This window comes from Sinocyclocheilus grahami, unplaced genomic scaffold (assembly GCF_001515645.1).
Source record: "Sinocyclocheilus grahami isolate Dianchi unplaced genomic scaffold, SAMN03320097.WGS_v1.1 scaffold189.1, whole genome shotgun sequence".
Classification (NCBI taxonomy): domain Eukaryota; kingdom Metazoa; phylum Chordata; class Actinopteri; order Cypriniformes; family Cyprinidae; genus Sinocyclocheilus; species Sinocyclocheilus grahami.
The window spans coordinates 824,086-840,115 of NW_015505368.1; the positions used below are offsets into that span (position 1 = coordinate 824,086).

Below are 16,030 nucleotides of genomic sequence, written 5' to 3' on the forward strand. Positions count from 1 at the left end.
GTATTAAGGACATCGTTAAAAATAGTCCATGTGACATCAGTGGTTCATCCTTAATTAGAATACATTTTGTGTGCAAAATAAAATAAAATAATAACTTTATTCAACATTTTTTTCTCTTCCATGTCAGTCTTCGACACGCATTCACAAGAGTACCATGCATGCGTGTGGTGCTGCTGATGCAGGAGCCGGCGTTCTGACGTAGCTTCATAACATTAAGCTTGAAACGTTGATGTCACATGGACTATTTTAACGATGTCCTTACTACCTTGGAACAACATGAGGGTAATTAATGAAAGAGTAATTAATCACAGAATTTTAATTTCTGGGTGAACTAACCCTTTAACAAATTAAGTCACTATAGACTGTCATTCTAACAGAGTTGCATGAAAAGCCCACAAGTTTGTGTGCCACTGAAAAAATAGCAGCACATGAAATTGAGTAAATGACAGAATATTAATTTCTGGGTGAACTATCCCTTTCAACAAGCTTGACATTTTCCTTAGCCAAGCAAGAAGATATCAATATGAAACAACAGCAGTCTTACCTTCAGGCGGCTCTAGACCTTTAGGTCCTGTGGGTTGAAATCCTGTCATGGCCCATTTAATCATCTGTTTGTTTTGCATGTCTACTGACTTAGAAGTGTCAGTGTCGTCACTCTCCGGGCATATGAGGATGGTTTTGCCTGCTCTAGTGCTGGCTACCTGCAAAGCACGCCATTCAAACATTTTCTTTAGAGAGATTTTTGCTTGGAATATAACAATAAACTAGAGAAGATCTGATTTGTTCAATCCTCGATTTGTGCCACAAACAAATTCCTACCTGTAGCACTTCAAAGATGGCTTTCTTGTACATTGGTTGTTTATTGTAGGTTGGCTGGTGAAAGGCTTTGTGGAAGGAACTTAAAGGCAACAGTTTCTCAACACAGACCTACCGGGAAAAAAATGAAACAAAACATTTAGAGGGATGTTCCGGGTTACAATACAACCTCTATCGACAACAATGGTAGCATGCTGTTGAGTACCAGAGAAAATTATGACTTGTCCCTTACTGTCAACAAATTCTGTCACAAAAGCTTAAGGGATAGTTCACCCAAAAACGAAAATGTTGTCATTATTTACTCACCCTTATGTTGTTTCAAACCTGTATGAATTTCTTTCTTCTGCTGAATACAAAAGAAGATATTTTCAATCAAATAGCTGCTTGTAGCCATTGACTTCTAAAGTATTTTTTTCCTACTGTGGAATGTAATAGCTACCAGCAACTGTTTGGCTACCAACATTCTTTAAAATATCTTCCTTTTTGTTGAACAGCGGAAGGAAACTCATACAGGTTTGGAACAACTTGAAGGTAAGTAAATGATGACATAATTTTCATGTTTGGTTGAACTATCCCTTTAAATTGCATTGTTTCCTGAAAATTAAAGTTATTAATTTAAGATTTAACTTGTTTTACACCATGTGCTGTAAGAGTGAATACAAACTCACCACAGAAAACTTGCCGTCACCGAACCACTTGACCCATCTAGTGCCTTCAGCCGCCCGGCTGCGTCCAGTCATTAACCAGGTTACAATCTGGCCGGGCCACCAGGAGAATCCTCGTAACTTTCCCCACACAAGCTCACCAATGCTGAAACCTCGGCCATCCTGCAATATACAAACACATGACGGATCAACTTTAGATTTCAATCACTTTACATAAATACAAAAAATAACCAGTTTTTTAAATTATCCTTAATTCTTTTTACTGTCTTGACTTTCAGCCTGTATGGTAACTCTGTGGAGATTGCTATAAATGGAAGGTTTTCCTACACAAATTTTGCAGTGGTTTCGAGTTGGTCACATAGATTCGCCGAGATGACCAACAGCAAGCTACTTGGTTTGAAAGTGTCTTCTATGTGAGCTGTGCTTCATTGGTATACTTCTGACAATAGACAGTGGACCTATTTTGCCCACATAATTTTACAGAAGCTTCACTAACTACTGCACCTTAAAGGTATAGTTCAGGGGTAGGCAAGTTCGGTCCTAGAGAGCCGCAGTCCTGCAGAGTTCAGCTCCAACCCTGAAAACAAAACTCACCTGCCTATAGCCTTAGTAATCCTGAAGACATTGATTAGCTTGTTCAGGTGTGTTTGATCAGGGTTGGAGCTGAACTCTGCAGGACTGCGGATCTCTAGGACCGAACTTGCCTACCCCTGGTATAGTTCACCCAAAAATGTGAATTCTATCATTAATTACTCACCCTCATGTCGTTCCAAACCCGTAAGACCATCATTCATCTTCTGAACATAAATTAAGATATTTTTGATGAAATCCGAGAGCTTTCTGACCCTGCATAGACAGCAAGGGAACTGACACGTTCAAGGCCCAGAAAGGTATTAAGGACATTGTTAAAATAGTCCATGTGACATCAGTGTTTGGTTCAACCTTAATTTTATGAAGCTACGAGAATACTTTTTGTGTGCAAAGAAAACAAAAATAACAGCTTTATTCAACAATTTCTTCTTATCCCTGTCAGTTTTTGACGCGTGTTCACGAGAGTACCACGATGCATGCATGTGGTGTTGCTGACACAGGAGCCGGCGTTGTAGAATCCTGTAGAATGTAGAATCCTGATGCGCTGCACCTTGTTTGCAAGCAAAGGAATGCACATGCATGTGTCGTGGTACTCTCATGAACGCACATCGAAGTCTGACACGGAAGAGAGGAATTGTTGAATAAAGTTTTTTTTTTTTCTTTGCAAACAAAAAGTATTCTCGTAGCTTCATAACCACTGATGTCACATGGACTATTTTAACGATGTCCTTACCACCTTTTTGGGCCTTGAACGTGTCAGTTCCCTTGCTGTCTATGGAGGGTCAGAAAGCTCTCGGATGTCATCAAAAATATCTTAATTTGTGTTCCGAAGATGAAAGAAGGTCTTACGGGTTTGGAACAAGGGTGAGTAATTAATGACAGAATTTTCATTTTTGGGTGAACTATCACTTTAAGGCAAAGAGCTGTACGACATTAGTTTTAGTATAGTTTCAAATTACTCCCAGATTTCATATGAAACAAACCCTACAGCAGAAGACAGGCCCCACTGTTTAAACCTGGATTTCGAATCTGGTTAGCCGGATAACTTACCGGATAACATTGCATAATCCTGGGATTTCTCTGAGAATAATTATCCTATCAGCAAGCAGGTGTCAAATGTTGGAAATTTTACTTTGATAACAAAAGTAAATTTGAAAAAGGGAAAATCCCACATTTATCCCAAAATGTATCCTGCTAACCAAATAAGCCACAACTGCAGAACCAACCACCCAAACTACAGAATGTAAGTACACAATATTTCTAAATTATCAACCCCAAGTCACCAAGATCTCAAGAAAGTTACTCGTACCTCATACTCCGACTCTGTGTCAGTGGACTTGGGTGAGGTCTTGTCTCCGTCCCCTATAGACACGGGCTCTGGGGTGGTGGCAACAGTTGGAGAGGCTGGGTCCGTAGGCTGCTGTTGCTGTTGGAATGGTGGAGGTTGTTGCTGGGGAGAAGGCTGGGATTTGAGGTTGGTCTGAGGTTGAGCTTGAGGCTGTGGCGGTTGCTGCTGTGTTGGTGGCGTCGGTGGAGGAAAGAGTAGTGGGACGGTGATTATGGAGCTGTCTTTTTGAGGCTCCGACTCTACCTCGCCATGGTCCTCCATTGAGTTCATCACAGACACCAGTTTTGCCTTCTTCTCTGCCTGCAACGTAGGGAACAGCGGGACAGGAAGAGGAGGAGGTAAAGCACATGGAACAGCAGTGGCTTTCCTGAGAATAGCACAGTTCAGCGCTTGAGTAATGGTGACTACTCGTTTGTTTATAGCACTTTAATCCCACGTGCCAACACAAATATCCCCATCCTTTTGATAAAGCACAAGTGCCGCCCCTTTGAGTGTGATAAGTGGCAGAAACTTGTGAAAACAGTCCCCTTTTCATTGCGGTGAAAGCTGTGTGCGATCACTTCGTAACAATGAGAGCTCCCCCTGTGGCTGAGATGGATGCGCGCTGGAGAGTTCAGCGAGTTTGTCCAACCTGACTCTAAGCTATTAGGTCAAAAACAGAGGACACGAGCCAAGCCATGACTTAAGCAGCTCACAGCAAATCCCTAACAGCTGCACCTCTCTCGTCCTCTCGTTCTCGCTCACTCGCACGTGAATCTCTTTCACAGCTGTACTTTCTCTGCTGCTGGGGTCCATCTCCGTCTCCAATTTCACTCACACACACGTGAACCTGGCACACAGTGTGTGTGTGTGTGTGTGTGTACGGAGAAAATGGTTGGATCCAACCCCAGAAAGTTCTCCTTATGTCTCTCTTTAGCTCACTCACTCCATTATAGTGGCTATACATTCATATAAGCCAGCAAAGGGGGGAGAGAAGCTCTGGAGCCAAGAGCTCATGAGTGTGCATGAATAGACAGGATGAGTGTGGAGTAGAAACATGTGGCCTCAAATCAAGAAGCCCCTCTGTAGTTTATAAATATCTGTATAGCTTCACTGGCTGTTTCGATGAGCTGGGCCATATGTGCCAGGCTGTTTGTCTTTGACAGCGGTTGACTGTGGAAAGTGTATGCAAATGGTTTTGTGCATATGTGCATCTATTTATCTCTGCAGTACTAGGCGGTGTGATGGTATACACCAGTAGTTCTCAACTGAGCCTAAATAAACATCCAAAGGGAGCTGCATAATGTCTAATTTTTAAATATGTATAGTGTCTTTTGTAATCCATGTCATTTCAAAACCAACAAGCAAAGCATGTTTTGTAACTTAGCAATATTTCTCAGGTTGAAGAATACTGTTCTAAAAACTCTGGAAATGTGGTTTTCAAAGGACAAATTGCAATCAAGTGTAACACTCAGGTCCTTAAGTGTATAAGATGATACAACAATTCATTTATCTAGGCACAAATTGCATTTGAGCAGCAATATTTCAATGAATATAAGCTGTTTGTCAGAATTTAACAGAAGGAAATTGCTGTCAACTGTACCACCTCTTCAATGTGCTTAATTCAACTTGGAAAACTGGGGTATGTGGTATAGAGGAAATATAAAGCTGCATCATTAACATAACAATGAAAGCTAATTCCAAGTTTCCTGATGTTTTCACTAGAATGTTTTATTTGTCTTATTAATAAAAATACCTGATTCAACTCATCAGCTCATTAGTGTGTTAAATAGGGAGACATCTAAACATTCTGGGACCAGGAAAACTACAGAGGACATAATACAGAGCCTTGGGGGACTCCATATTGTACTTAATTAGATATTCATTAGATTAAAGTAGTAGCAACCAAAGTGGCAACAGCTTTTAAAAAGTAAAACTTTGTCTGACCAAAGTGTTTTTTTTTGTTTTTTTTTTACAAAGTTACAAAAAATATCTGTAACAAATTCAGCATCAGCATTCAGCATTTTTTCTTTGTAAAATATTAATTTTTTGTTTCATTTAAAGAAACAATGTTCTAAAGTTTAAAATCATTACGTACTATTAATAATTTGCATGTATTTTTGTCTTAATTTCAGCGGATTTACAAGAGGAATTATCACAGCCTGCGCAGAGACTCCTTTGAATATTGAATTTGACAATGGGGGAGTCACAAAAGTTGAGACCCACTGTTACATACAATGCAATGTTAGTAAGACTGAGACGTTGCTACACCGTTTATACCATATCAGATATATTTATGTGAAAAATAGTTTAACACTGTTTTCATTCACTTGTTATGATTTTTTTGTAATTAATGCAATACTTTTCACAACAGAAGTATTTAAAGTCTGTGTAAAGCGATATTAAAATATGTGTTCTGACTTTGTCACACAACAGAAAAATGTGTTATTAACCCCCCAGCTAAATTTGAATGATAAAAAAACCGCCAAGTAAATAAAATAAGTTATAAAAATCTTGGAAAAATAAGCAGGACTCTGCTCTCAAACGCTGGGGGCGTGTCCGCTGTCACCTGACGGCACTGAAACCACACCCACTCGCGGGAAAGCAGCCATCTCTCTCAACTGTCAAATACCGCTACAACCTGAATGGATGCTACTGATGCTACCTCTAGTAGCTTAATTGGATTTATACATCCATACATGTTTGAGCCTCCAGAGCCAGAATCCAATTCAGCTACCCGAGAATCAGCTTCATTCCACTGCAACAGAATGTTTTTATTTTTTTTCTGACGCCAATACGCAGTAGTTATTATAGTGTTAGGGGCGGTGATAGTGTTTCCATTGTGTCATCGAGCCACCGTTTTAGCCCCGCCCAAAAAATCCTGAACACAGAATTGGTGAAAAACTGTTTAACAGTTTAACTCCACAATTCAGTACTACATTCTTCAGAGTCTTTGTAATATGTTTCTGCAATACATTTCTAACATTTATAATGTGTTTAGAAACAATTCTCAGAATTCTCTTTACACTGACATTTAATACTAGACATCACATCACTGTTATTCAATATATAAAGCATTTTTTGTTGAATTTCTATAAAAAATAACTACATTATGATGTCCGCTGTCACCAAAATGTACAATTACTTATACCATATATAAGATTTTCTGTCATACACCAGTGGCTTGAGTTATCATTAATGTAATCTTAGTCCAATCATTTCAAGCCAAGCATATAAACAGGATTAAATCAGAATATAATTGAAATCTGAAACCCTTATCTAAAGAAAATATTATCTTGAGCTCCCCACGACTAATTCCAACTCACATGCTTGTGGCTCTGTTTGCTCTAAATGTACACAATTTACATTCCACACAAGCCGAACTCACCCTATGTGATTGACGAAGAGTAAAAATTCCTGCTTTTGATATAAAACCCACACATAACTTCTGACTAGCTTGAAAAAAAACCTTAAGTTGTCAAAGCAATCATAGATACTACAGGATTGTCAAAACCGATCATAAATAATGACAGAGGCAGCCAATACTGCAGGCAACTATTGTGTATCAAATTGTACAGTGACAGGGAGAGAAGAATGTTGACTCATGAAGGAGGAAAAGGTTATTTCTACATAAAAATGAAGAAATCAATAGAAAACCGACTCCCCAAAAACTGGTGGAGGAGAGGAAAGCACTGCGGCTATAAGTGGAGATTTGCTTCTGGACGTGTTTTTTTCCCCCCCAGCTGTAAATGCCCCTCTTCGGGGGCCTCACTGTAGCAAGTCTGGCTCTTGAAATTGAGGGAGGGTTTCAGGAGTACAGTACTTTACAGTCTTTAGGGCCTTTCGCACTGCGGGAACCTTTTCATAGTACCAGAACTAACTGTGGAACTACCCACTTTTTGCCGTTTTCGCACCGCTGGAACTGGGTGCTTTTTTAGTACCTGACTGCCTTTTTCGAGAACCAAATTAGCCCCTACTCCGGAGCAGGGTCTAACCAGCACAACTGGTACTACCCGTGACGTAAGTAGACACTGATTGGCCAAACACATACGAAAACGCCCTCACCCACCATGATTTAAAACGCCGTGTAAACATACTGTAAACATTGTGTCAACATATTTCGCAAGTATGGAGAACAGCGATAGATGGACGGACACTGAAGTGCATGCACTTGTATCAAATGTAGCACTGACAGTTGTCGTTGGAGATTCTTAGTCCTCCTTCCCGTTCTTTCAATCGCTTTACGTAGCCTATACGTCGACATTTCATGTCCATTATTGTGAAACCTGCGAGACAACAAAAACACCGCTCCGATTACAGCGTCCTCCATCCTCCTGTTGTTAACGTTGTTCTTTGTTACCGTTGTTGAACGCCGCACACAAATGACGTCACTGTGTGTCGACCGTCTTACGTACACTGTCCGTGCGAATGCAACCCTTTAAATGGTACTGGGAAATAGTTCGCGCACAATCGTCCCAGTACTTTAGTACTGTACATTTAGTTCTGGAACTAAAGCGGTGCGAAAGGCCCTTTTGTCAGCCACAAACACAAGGCCCAGCTCAGGAATAAGAAGATATATAAGCAGTGTCATCCACAACAGAGAGCTTAAAATAACCAGATAACCAGTGTATTTATAAAAGTCCAAAGAAAAAAAATACAACAACAAACAGCAACAAGTACAGCAAGCTGTACTGTTGGAATCAATTTGAATAAATGCTGAATAAATACATTTATAAAGATAAAGATTATTAAAAAGCATGAAAAGTTGAAAGTTACCCATTTATTGGCCTAGTTTGCTACATGGCTGTCCAAAAGATAAAAAGCTAATTTAAAATACTAAAAACACAGATCTTGAGATGTATTTAGAGAAAATGTTTCTGAACCTAGTACTAGTCTTACATTTCTAACTAACAAAGAATATCCTCCAGCCACTGAAGTAATGAAATGTAAATCTCAGCATAAGCACTAAGAAAACTTACTTTTAAGCCACTATGGGACTAAAAATGTGGATGTACTGTAATGGTATCTATAATGCAGTACTTTCACTTAAGCCAAAAATTGCCACATACACTCTTAAAAATAAAGGTGCTTCACGATGCCATAGAAGAACCTTTTTGTCTAAATGGTTCCATAAAGAACCTTTAACATCAGAAGAACCTTTCTGTTTCACAAAAGGTTCTTTGTGGCGAAAGAAGGTTCTTCAGATTACAAAAAGGTAAGAAAGAGATGGGTCTTTAAAGAACCTTTGACTGAATGGTTCTTTGTGGAACCAAAAATGGTTCTTCTATGGCATCGCTTGAAGAACCTTTTGAAGCACCTTTATTTTTAAGAGTGTAGAATAATACAGAAGCTTACAGAACTAAGTGATAAACTAACCTCTTTCAGTTAAAGCTCTTAAACACAGTACACATAAATCCAATACTGAAAGGTAAGAAGGGTAACCTTGTGAGAGAATGTTTTTTTAAGCTCTATGTTAAAGCTGGTGTGCTGTATTATAGGACAGCACAGCCTTTAGGAGCGCTACCTATATCTGAAAGGAAACACCCATTGCCTTAAGCTGCTCTCCACATTACAATGATCAACCAAGCCTCTTTTCCAAGAAAAGCTCCTCTGGCAAAAAATTTTTCCAACCTTATTGTAATTTTTTATATACCATGACGATTCGATTCAATTCCATGATCAGCTACTGCACATGGATGCCTGTAGGCCTATTATTTTGCATGTTAGGCCTTTGAATGTGTTGCTGTTCATATGACATAGGGATGAAAAAACAGCATTACTAAAAAAAAACAATATACTTTTATGATTTATGATTATAAGGACAGCCTGAGGCTAATGTAAGAGACTTTCGGGCCAGCTAATCGAAGTTTAATTTGCACTCAGACCAATGCCACATTGTTACTATGCCATACATTTGTTTTGTCACATTTTTATGCCTGACAAATTTCAATATTTGGCTTCTGTGATAAACTGAGGATTGTAGTTGCTAATTGTGATCATTTAAATATGCCAACAAGCTAACATTAATGATAGAATGATAGCCTTGGAAGCATTAGCTTGGGTTGAAAATTACAAACAAATCAGTATTATGACACAGCGCATGCTATACAACATAGCTTTTTTAGGGAAGAAAGAAACATAATAAATATTGCTTAATATTTCAATATATTATAAAATACAATTATAAAAAATAAATTATAAAATTATAAAAATGTACAAATTATAAAAATGTTAGCAAAAAAATGATAATATAGGCCTGTAAGTATAAATGTATTTATTTAAAAAAGGAATAGTTCTCCTCAAAATGAAAATTCTCACCCTCAGGCTATCCAAGTTTATCTCGTTACAACCGATTTGGAGAAATTTAGCATTATATTTGATTACCAATGGATCCTCTGCAGTGAATGTGTGCCGTCAGAATGAAGCTGTTGTTATTCAAACAGCTAACAAAACCTCATAATAATCCACAAGTAATCCACATGACTCCAGTCCATCAATGAACAACTTGTGAAGCGAAAAGCTTCACAAAAATTTTTTTTTACCGTCGCTTCTGGACAAAATACCAGTCCATAATCCACAATAATGCTTCCTCCAGTCAAAAAGTCCATCCCCTGATGTCCTTTCACATCAAAATCCACCTACATATTTGTTTACATAACTGTTTTGGACTGTTTTCACTTGTAAACAGTGTGTGATCTGCGCATATTTCTCTCCTGATTCAGAAAAAAAACTAAAGGAAGCGTTATTATGGATTACATGCTTGTGTTTTAGCCAGAAGCAATGTTTTGAAGTTAAACAAGCCTTTATGATGGAATTGTTTACTACAAACATGTAGCTTTTCACTTTATAAGATGTTAACTGATGTTATTGTGATGTTTTTGGACACTCATTCTGACGGCACCCATTCACTGCAGAGGATTCATTGGTGAGCAAGTGACGTAATGCTAAATTTCTCCAAATCTGTTCCGATGAACAAACAAACTCATCTACATCTCGGATGGCTTGAGGGTGAGTACATTTTCAGCAGATTTTCATTTTGGGGTGAGCTATTGTACCATAGCAATTATACAAAGTTATAAAACAATATGTTAATAAATTTAATAAAATTCGATATTTCTATTCATTTATTTATTTTAACTGTAAAAAGCCAAACTTGTTGAACACAGCTGACGGACAGTCTGTCTGCAGCGCATAAAAAACATTATGAACGGTTTCCAAACAAACAATGTTTAATAAATACTGTTCCCTTAAACTTTTTTGAACAATACGAGGAAACAGTGTGATTTAATTCAAATGCCGGCAGCACAACAGTGCACACTGAAATTCCAACAGGCAGGGGTTGAATGGCTATCACCATTGTGTGACAATCGCATTTATTTTGATGTGACTTTGTGAGAGACCGAACAAAGGCTGTTCACTTTTTAGCCTCCCAAGTCCTAAGAATAGAGGATGCATTTAGTTTGCGATTGTGCTGGGTCCATTAAAGACTCAGTAATTAGTAGTGCAGCAGAGGTCAGGCATGCTAAATGAACCTTAGTCTAAGTGCCTTAATGTTAAAGTTTTTTAAAGCCTTCTCTTTATTTATTCACTTCAAGGTGCGCAAAAATACTTTAATCTAAAATCTGTTATTTCCTTAAATTGCGAATGAATCTTCAAAAGCTGAAGTGCAAAAGTCTGCCTGCTTCAGTCTGTGCAGCCTTGACTCAGAGTACGAGCGAGCTCTGGCAGTGCACTAATCACACACGCTTCCCGGGTTCACTCGGTTCATTCATATTTGCATATCCTTAAAAAGACACGCACCGCATTTCCATTTCAACACAAGCGACAACCGCTGCCAGTTTTACGTGTTTGCGGTACCGACCCGAATCTGACAGACTGAAAAAGCTTATTATCTTTGTTTTCAAGCTCAAAAGCAAAACTTTCCTTTTAAACTAAGCCTAAAAGCATTAGTTTGAGCTAAAACATGCTACGTCTCTACAACCCTAATGTATAAATAATCACAAAAAGCACACTGTTAGATCACGGCACACTTAAAAGCCAAGTATAAACTTTCAAACGTTAACAAAGCCAAAGATATGCCCTATGCAAAACATCCTGCAGAGGCAGTAAAACAGGAAATACATTCAGCTCTCTGCTATCCCCCTGTGATTGCATACAGGCTAGAAAAAAAAACCTTTTAAGCAAAGCATTTTGTCTTGTACTTGCAATGTTTTAAGCCCGGTCCGGCACTCTGGTTTTAAAGAGATGGGTTTCCTTTAAGCTACCTGGGGCAGATGGTCCGTAACAAGTCTGGAAATACCTGAAGTCAGCATATTCCTCCTCCAGCAAGTCTACTCAGACATGCACACTGTCCCCTGCGCTATCAACAACAAACAAGCCAGCCGACCTACCCATACACGCCTGCACTCGGCACTTTAAATCCAACGTGTGAGTCGCTTTTTTTCTTGCCCCACTCTTGGCTCAGTGGAGACCCCTTCAAAAAAAAATAATAAAAAAAAAGGAAAGAAAAAAAAAAATCAGAAAGCATGAACATTTCTTTGTCTGGGAATTCAGGGTCAGGTGGTTCCCAACAGGAATTCTGGTTGGCTAGAGAGGACTTGCAGAATGTTGGCGGCTGTCCAGGAGGCTGTCTTGCAAGCAGCGCTGGAAATTCGCTGTAAACCTCATCTTCACCCTTATATCTATAGTACGGAGTTCATTTCCACTGCAGAGAGAGTAGTGAGGGGAAAGGGGGAGGAGTGAAGTGAGCGGGATGGGGGTGGGAAAGAGGAATCTACTGTAGCGTTGGGCACTTGTCAAAAAGAAAAAAGAGAGACATGGATCCCCTTCGCTCGCAGAAAGTGAAAGCAGGCTGGGTTTTATTTCCCCCCTTAGGGCCACCCCTTCAATGCTAACAAAGCTCTGCTGACCGTATGCGGCTCAGGCCTCGTAGCTAGATGAAGGAAACATATCAAGGCCCCTTTCTATAGAGTTTCCTGCTGCATTGTTGTGTCCAGTGTGGAGCTGCTTCGAGAAAACATGACTGCACAGACCTTCGGAGAGCAAACAGAGAAATGACATGTTACGATCTGCGCTCTTCCACAATGTGCCTATTCAGAGAACAAAAAAATTCCCAGGCTCCCGATGGAGGATTCCTGCTGTCCGCGTGAAGAATGCGAAACACCCCTTTCTCTGGAATTTTACGACGTCCACTCACGAGACAACTGTGTGTCCGGCTAATTTGGCCACATTTCTGGGATCCCTGACACTTTTATGGCTTATCCTCAAACACAGTGTGGCAAGGGCTGGAGAAAAAAAATATGGGGGCGGGGGAAGCTTGATGTCGATTGGTCGGCTCCCTTTGGTTACCGAGGAAAAAGAACGTTATGTAACAGAGCAGTTCTCACCATGCAACACAGTAGGAAAACTGTGAACCACCTGTACCTGCGATGATTATTAGAGATTCACTATAGCAATGGATGTTAAAGGGATAGTTCACCCAAAAATGAAAATTCTGTCATTGATTACAAACCTGACCTTCGCTCATCTTTGGAACACAAATTAAGATGTTTTTGATGAAATCCGAGAGTTTTCTGACCCTGCATAGACAGCAACAGAACTACCACGTTTAAGGCCCAGAAAGGTATTAAGGATATCGTTAAAATAGTCCATGTGACATCAGCGGTTCAAACTTAATTTTATGAAGCCATGCGAATACTTTTTGTGCGCGAAGAAAACAAAAATAACTTTATTCAACAATTTATTCTCTTCTGAGTTGGTCTTCGATGTGCGTTCACAAGAGTACCACAACGTCTATGCAGGGTCTGACAGCTCTCGGATTTCTTCAAAAATGTGTCAATTTGTGTTCCGAAGATGAATTAAGGTCTTAAGGGTTTGGAACGACATGAAGTTAAGTAATTAATGACAGAATTTTTATCTTTGGGTGTACTATTCCTTTAAGAGAGCTAAATTAATTATCTACATCAGTGTTTCCCAGCCTTTTTTGTACCCCATCAAACCGATCAGTAAAGGGTCATTCACACTGACTCATTCAACTACAAAGTTTTAATAATTTTTCTAATTCTATAAGAAAAGTGGTGTCCACTCCCCAACAATAACGATAACAACACATAAAAACGTTATCACCGGAATGACTTTAAAACTTTTTTTCAGCAGTTGAACGATAAAAACATTTAGAGATAATCAGAATAAATCTGACCTTAAAGAGCTCGAGCATTTTAACCATCAGATGACAAAACTGCAGTGCATTATTATAATACATTGAATGTTCTCGTCTGTTGGTCACACTTTATTTTAAGGTCCAATTCTCGCTATTAACAAACCATTAACTATGGCTTTTGCCTCAATAAACTACTAATTTGCTGCTTATTAAGAGTTAGTAAGGTAGTTGTTAAGTTTAGGTATTGGGATTAGAGATGTGGAATATGGTCATGCAGAATATGTGCTTTATAAGTACTAATAAACCGCCAATATGTTTTTAACAGGCATGCTAACAAGCAACTAGATAATAGTGAGAATTGATACTGAAGTGTTACCGGTCTGTTAGTGTGAACTATAGTTATCTTTCTTGTTGTGAACCAACCTTAATGCTCAAGTACCTCTTAATTTGTCCCTTAAATTATATTAAACTGGATTTTCTTTAAAAATAACCCTGGGGTGGGACTATCTGTATGATCGGCAAATGACAGACAGGAGTGTTCTGGAAAGCAGTTTAGGTGCCACTAGTCACGCTTCACATTCAAGTCAAGACACATCACAACAATTTCAGCTCTGCACGTTCATGTAACGTGTATAAAAATTCAACATGACTCAGACTATTAGACAAAAAAAAATGAAATTATGATATAACCTTTGATTTTCTTCCTGAAATGTCACATTCTTGATCTTGAATTATTCGCGATGTCTCCAATAATTAGTTAAATAGATTAATAAGTTACAATTAAACAGTACAAAGGCCAACTGTGGCTGTTCTTAGGGCGGTGCAACTGGGCCAACCGCACCAGGCCCCATCCTTTAAGGGGACCCTGCATCTTCTACTTGCACTTGGCCCCGTCCCATGCTAGGAATGACCCTGATCCTAACCAGGAGCAACAAGTGTCTAGTCATGTTGTTTTTTTGTCCACACAAAAATGCTCTGGCAATCACAAATAGGTATACACAATACCGATAAGTTGATGAATATATCTACCAATATATACCGATATACTGATACCGATAAGTGATAAACGTTTCAAATATTTTGTATATAAATATTTTAAACATTTAATTAAACATTAAAACCTAATGCAAAATAGAGTAAATAAGCTTGCACAATTAAATAGCCAATATTTATTACCGATAAACTTTAAAATCTCCAATATTGGCCAATAACCAATCAGAAACAAAAAATAAAAACGTATCTATGGATCAGACTGCTACAAACTACCATTACCGATTTTAACACCTCTGAATGGCCACTGCATTCATGACAGACATGTGTGTGCATGGTTATAATAAGTAAACCACTAGATTTTCAGTGTGAGAAGAAGCCAGCAAGACATATCATGAAATAAATGGTACCTTCATGCGAGATCAAATGACTCATCAAATACACTTGGCTTTCGCAGAGTCTATTCGGGATGCCGTCGTTCTGGCAAAAGTTCCTGCTATATTAGAAATGCTGACAGGCTCCCTATGACTCTTCCTCTGGGACAGTGGCGAGCAGTGGTACTCACCTCCAACTTCCACTTGGCCAGCAACTCCTCCCTGGTCCTCTTGCTAATGTAATAAGGGTCACCGGCCTGGAAGGTTACTCTGGGCATGGGTCTTTGACGGAGGCTGACTTCCCAGCCCACTCCCCCACGGAGCCTCCCTCGAGCTCCCTGTTTAAAGGGACAAAAGCAAAAAAAAAAAGAAAAGAAAAGAAAAAAATTAACGACTTTTTCTATCTCTGTTTTAGTGTGCTTATCTATCTATGCGATCCTAAATGAAGGAAGGAAGTAGGGGGATTGTCTGCGAATGATTTTGGAGCGTTTCGCAAATGGGCTAGTGGGGGACTCTCAAACTAAGGGCACTCATCAGTACGGAGAGGTTTCGAGCGGCCCGACGGCTGGTGGAGAACAGGGACCCTTGTTTTTAAGCAGAGGACCAAGTGTATTTGATATTTCACCATTAGGGTACCATTTCTTTCATAATCAAGTGGCTGGAAAAACAGTTTCCATGTCATCTTCCTATGAATTTTCTTTGGAGGTCTTGAGCAATTAACGGAAAGGTTGAATTTTCACAGACGGAAACACACAAACGTACACACATATATCACAGCAGGCACACAACAGGAAGACAGTTTTACCTCATTCTTTGCCGAGTCCCCACCCTCGTCCTCCTTGTGCTCCACGTCTAGAAGGGAAACAGCCACAAGAACAAGCGATTACCTGAAATGTTTCTGACAGTCCGGATTTGTCGCAATGGAAATCTGTCTTCATCAATCTGCAGTATAAGGCCTCAATGATATTTTTGCATCAACAGAAAATTTCACAAGGCTTTTATGTGGAAGAGTAAGCATAACATAGCTTTGAGCCAAAATAAACTATTCTCATTTGTGTGCAAAGTTTTTTACTTGTAAAAGAGTTTAAATAAAAAGCTGAGAAGCCAA

General features: G+C 39.2%; 1 protein-coding gene across 10 annotated transcripts in view; it reads right to left on the reverse strand.

Moving 5' to 3' along the window:
• Positions 1 to 15,822, reverse strand: part of LOC107594697 (DNA (cytosine-5)-methyltransferase 3A-like) — a 33,274-nt gene extending 17,452 nt beyond the window's left edge. For 4 of the 10 annotated variants that reach the window (XM_016284836.1, XM_016284832.1, XM_016284834.1 and 1 more), the window contains exons 1-6: positions 15,728 to 15,781; positions 15,114 to 15,260; positions 3,382 to 3,735; positions 1,485 to 1,643; positions 820 to 927; positions 545 to 701 (exon numbers count right to left, since the gene is read on the reverse strand). In XM_016284836.1, the coding sequence (XP_016140322.1) occupies positions 545 to 701; positions 820 to 927; positions 1,485 to 1,643; positions 3,382 to 3,735; positions 15,114 to 15,200 (865 nt within the window). In that variant the 5' untranslated portion in view covers positions 15,201 to 15,260; positions 15,728 to 15,781. Of the gene's footprint in view, positions 1 to 544; positions 702 to 819; positions 928 to 1,484; positions 1,644 to 3,381; positions 3,736 to 11,663; positions 11,768 to 11,789; positions 11,868 to 15,113; positions 15,261 to 15,727 lie in introns of those variants that run through there. The other 6 variants (XM_016284841.1, XM_016284833.1, XM_016284838.1 and 3 more) reach the window with 5 other exon arrangements.
• Positions 15,823 to 16,030: the final 208 nt, after the last annotated feature.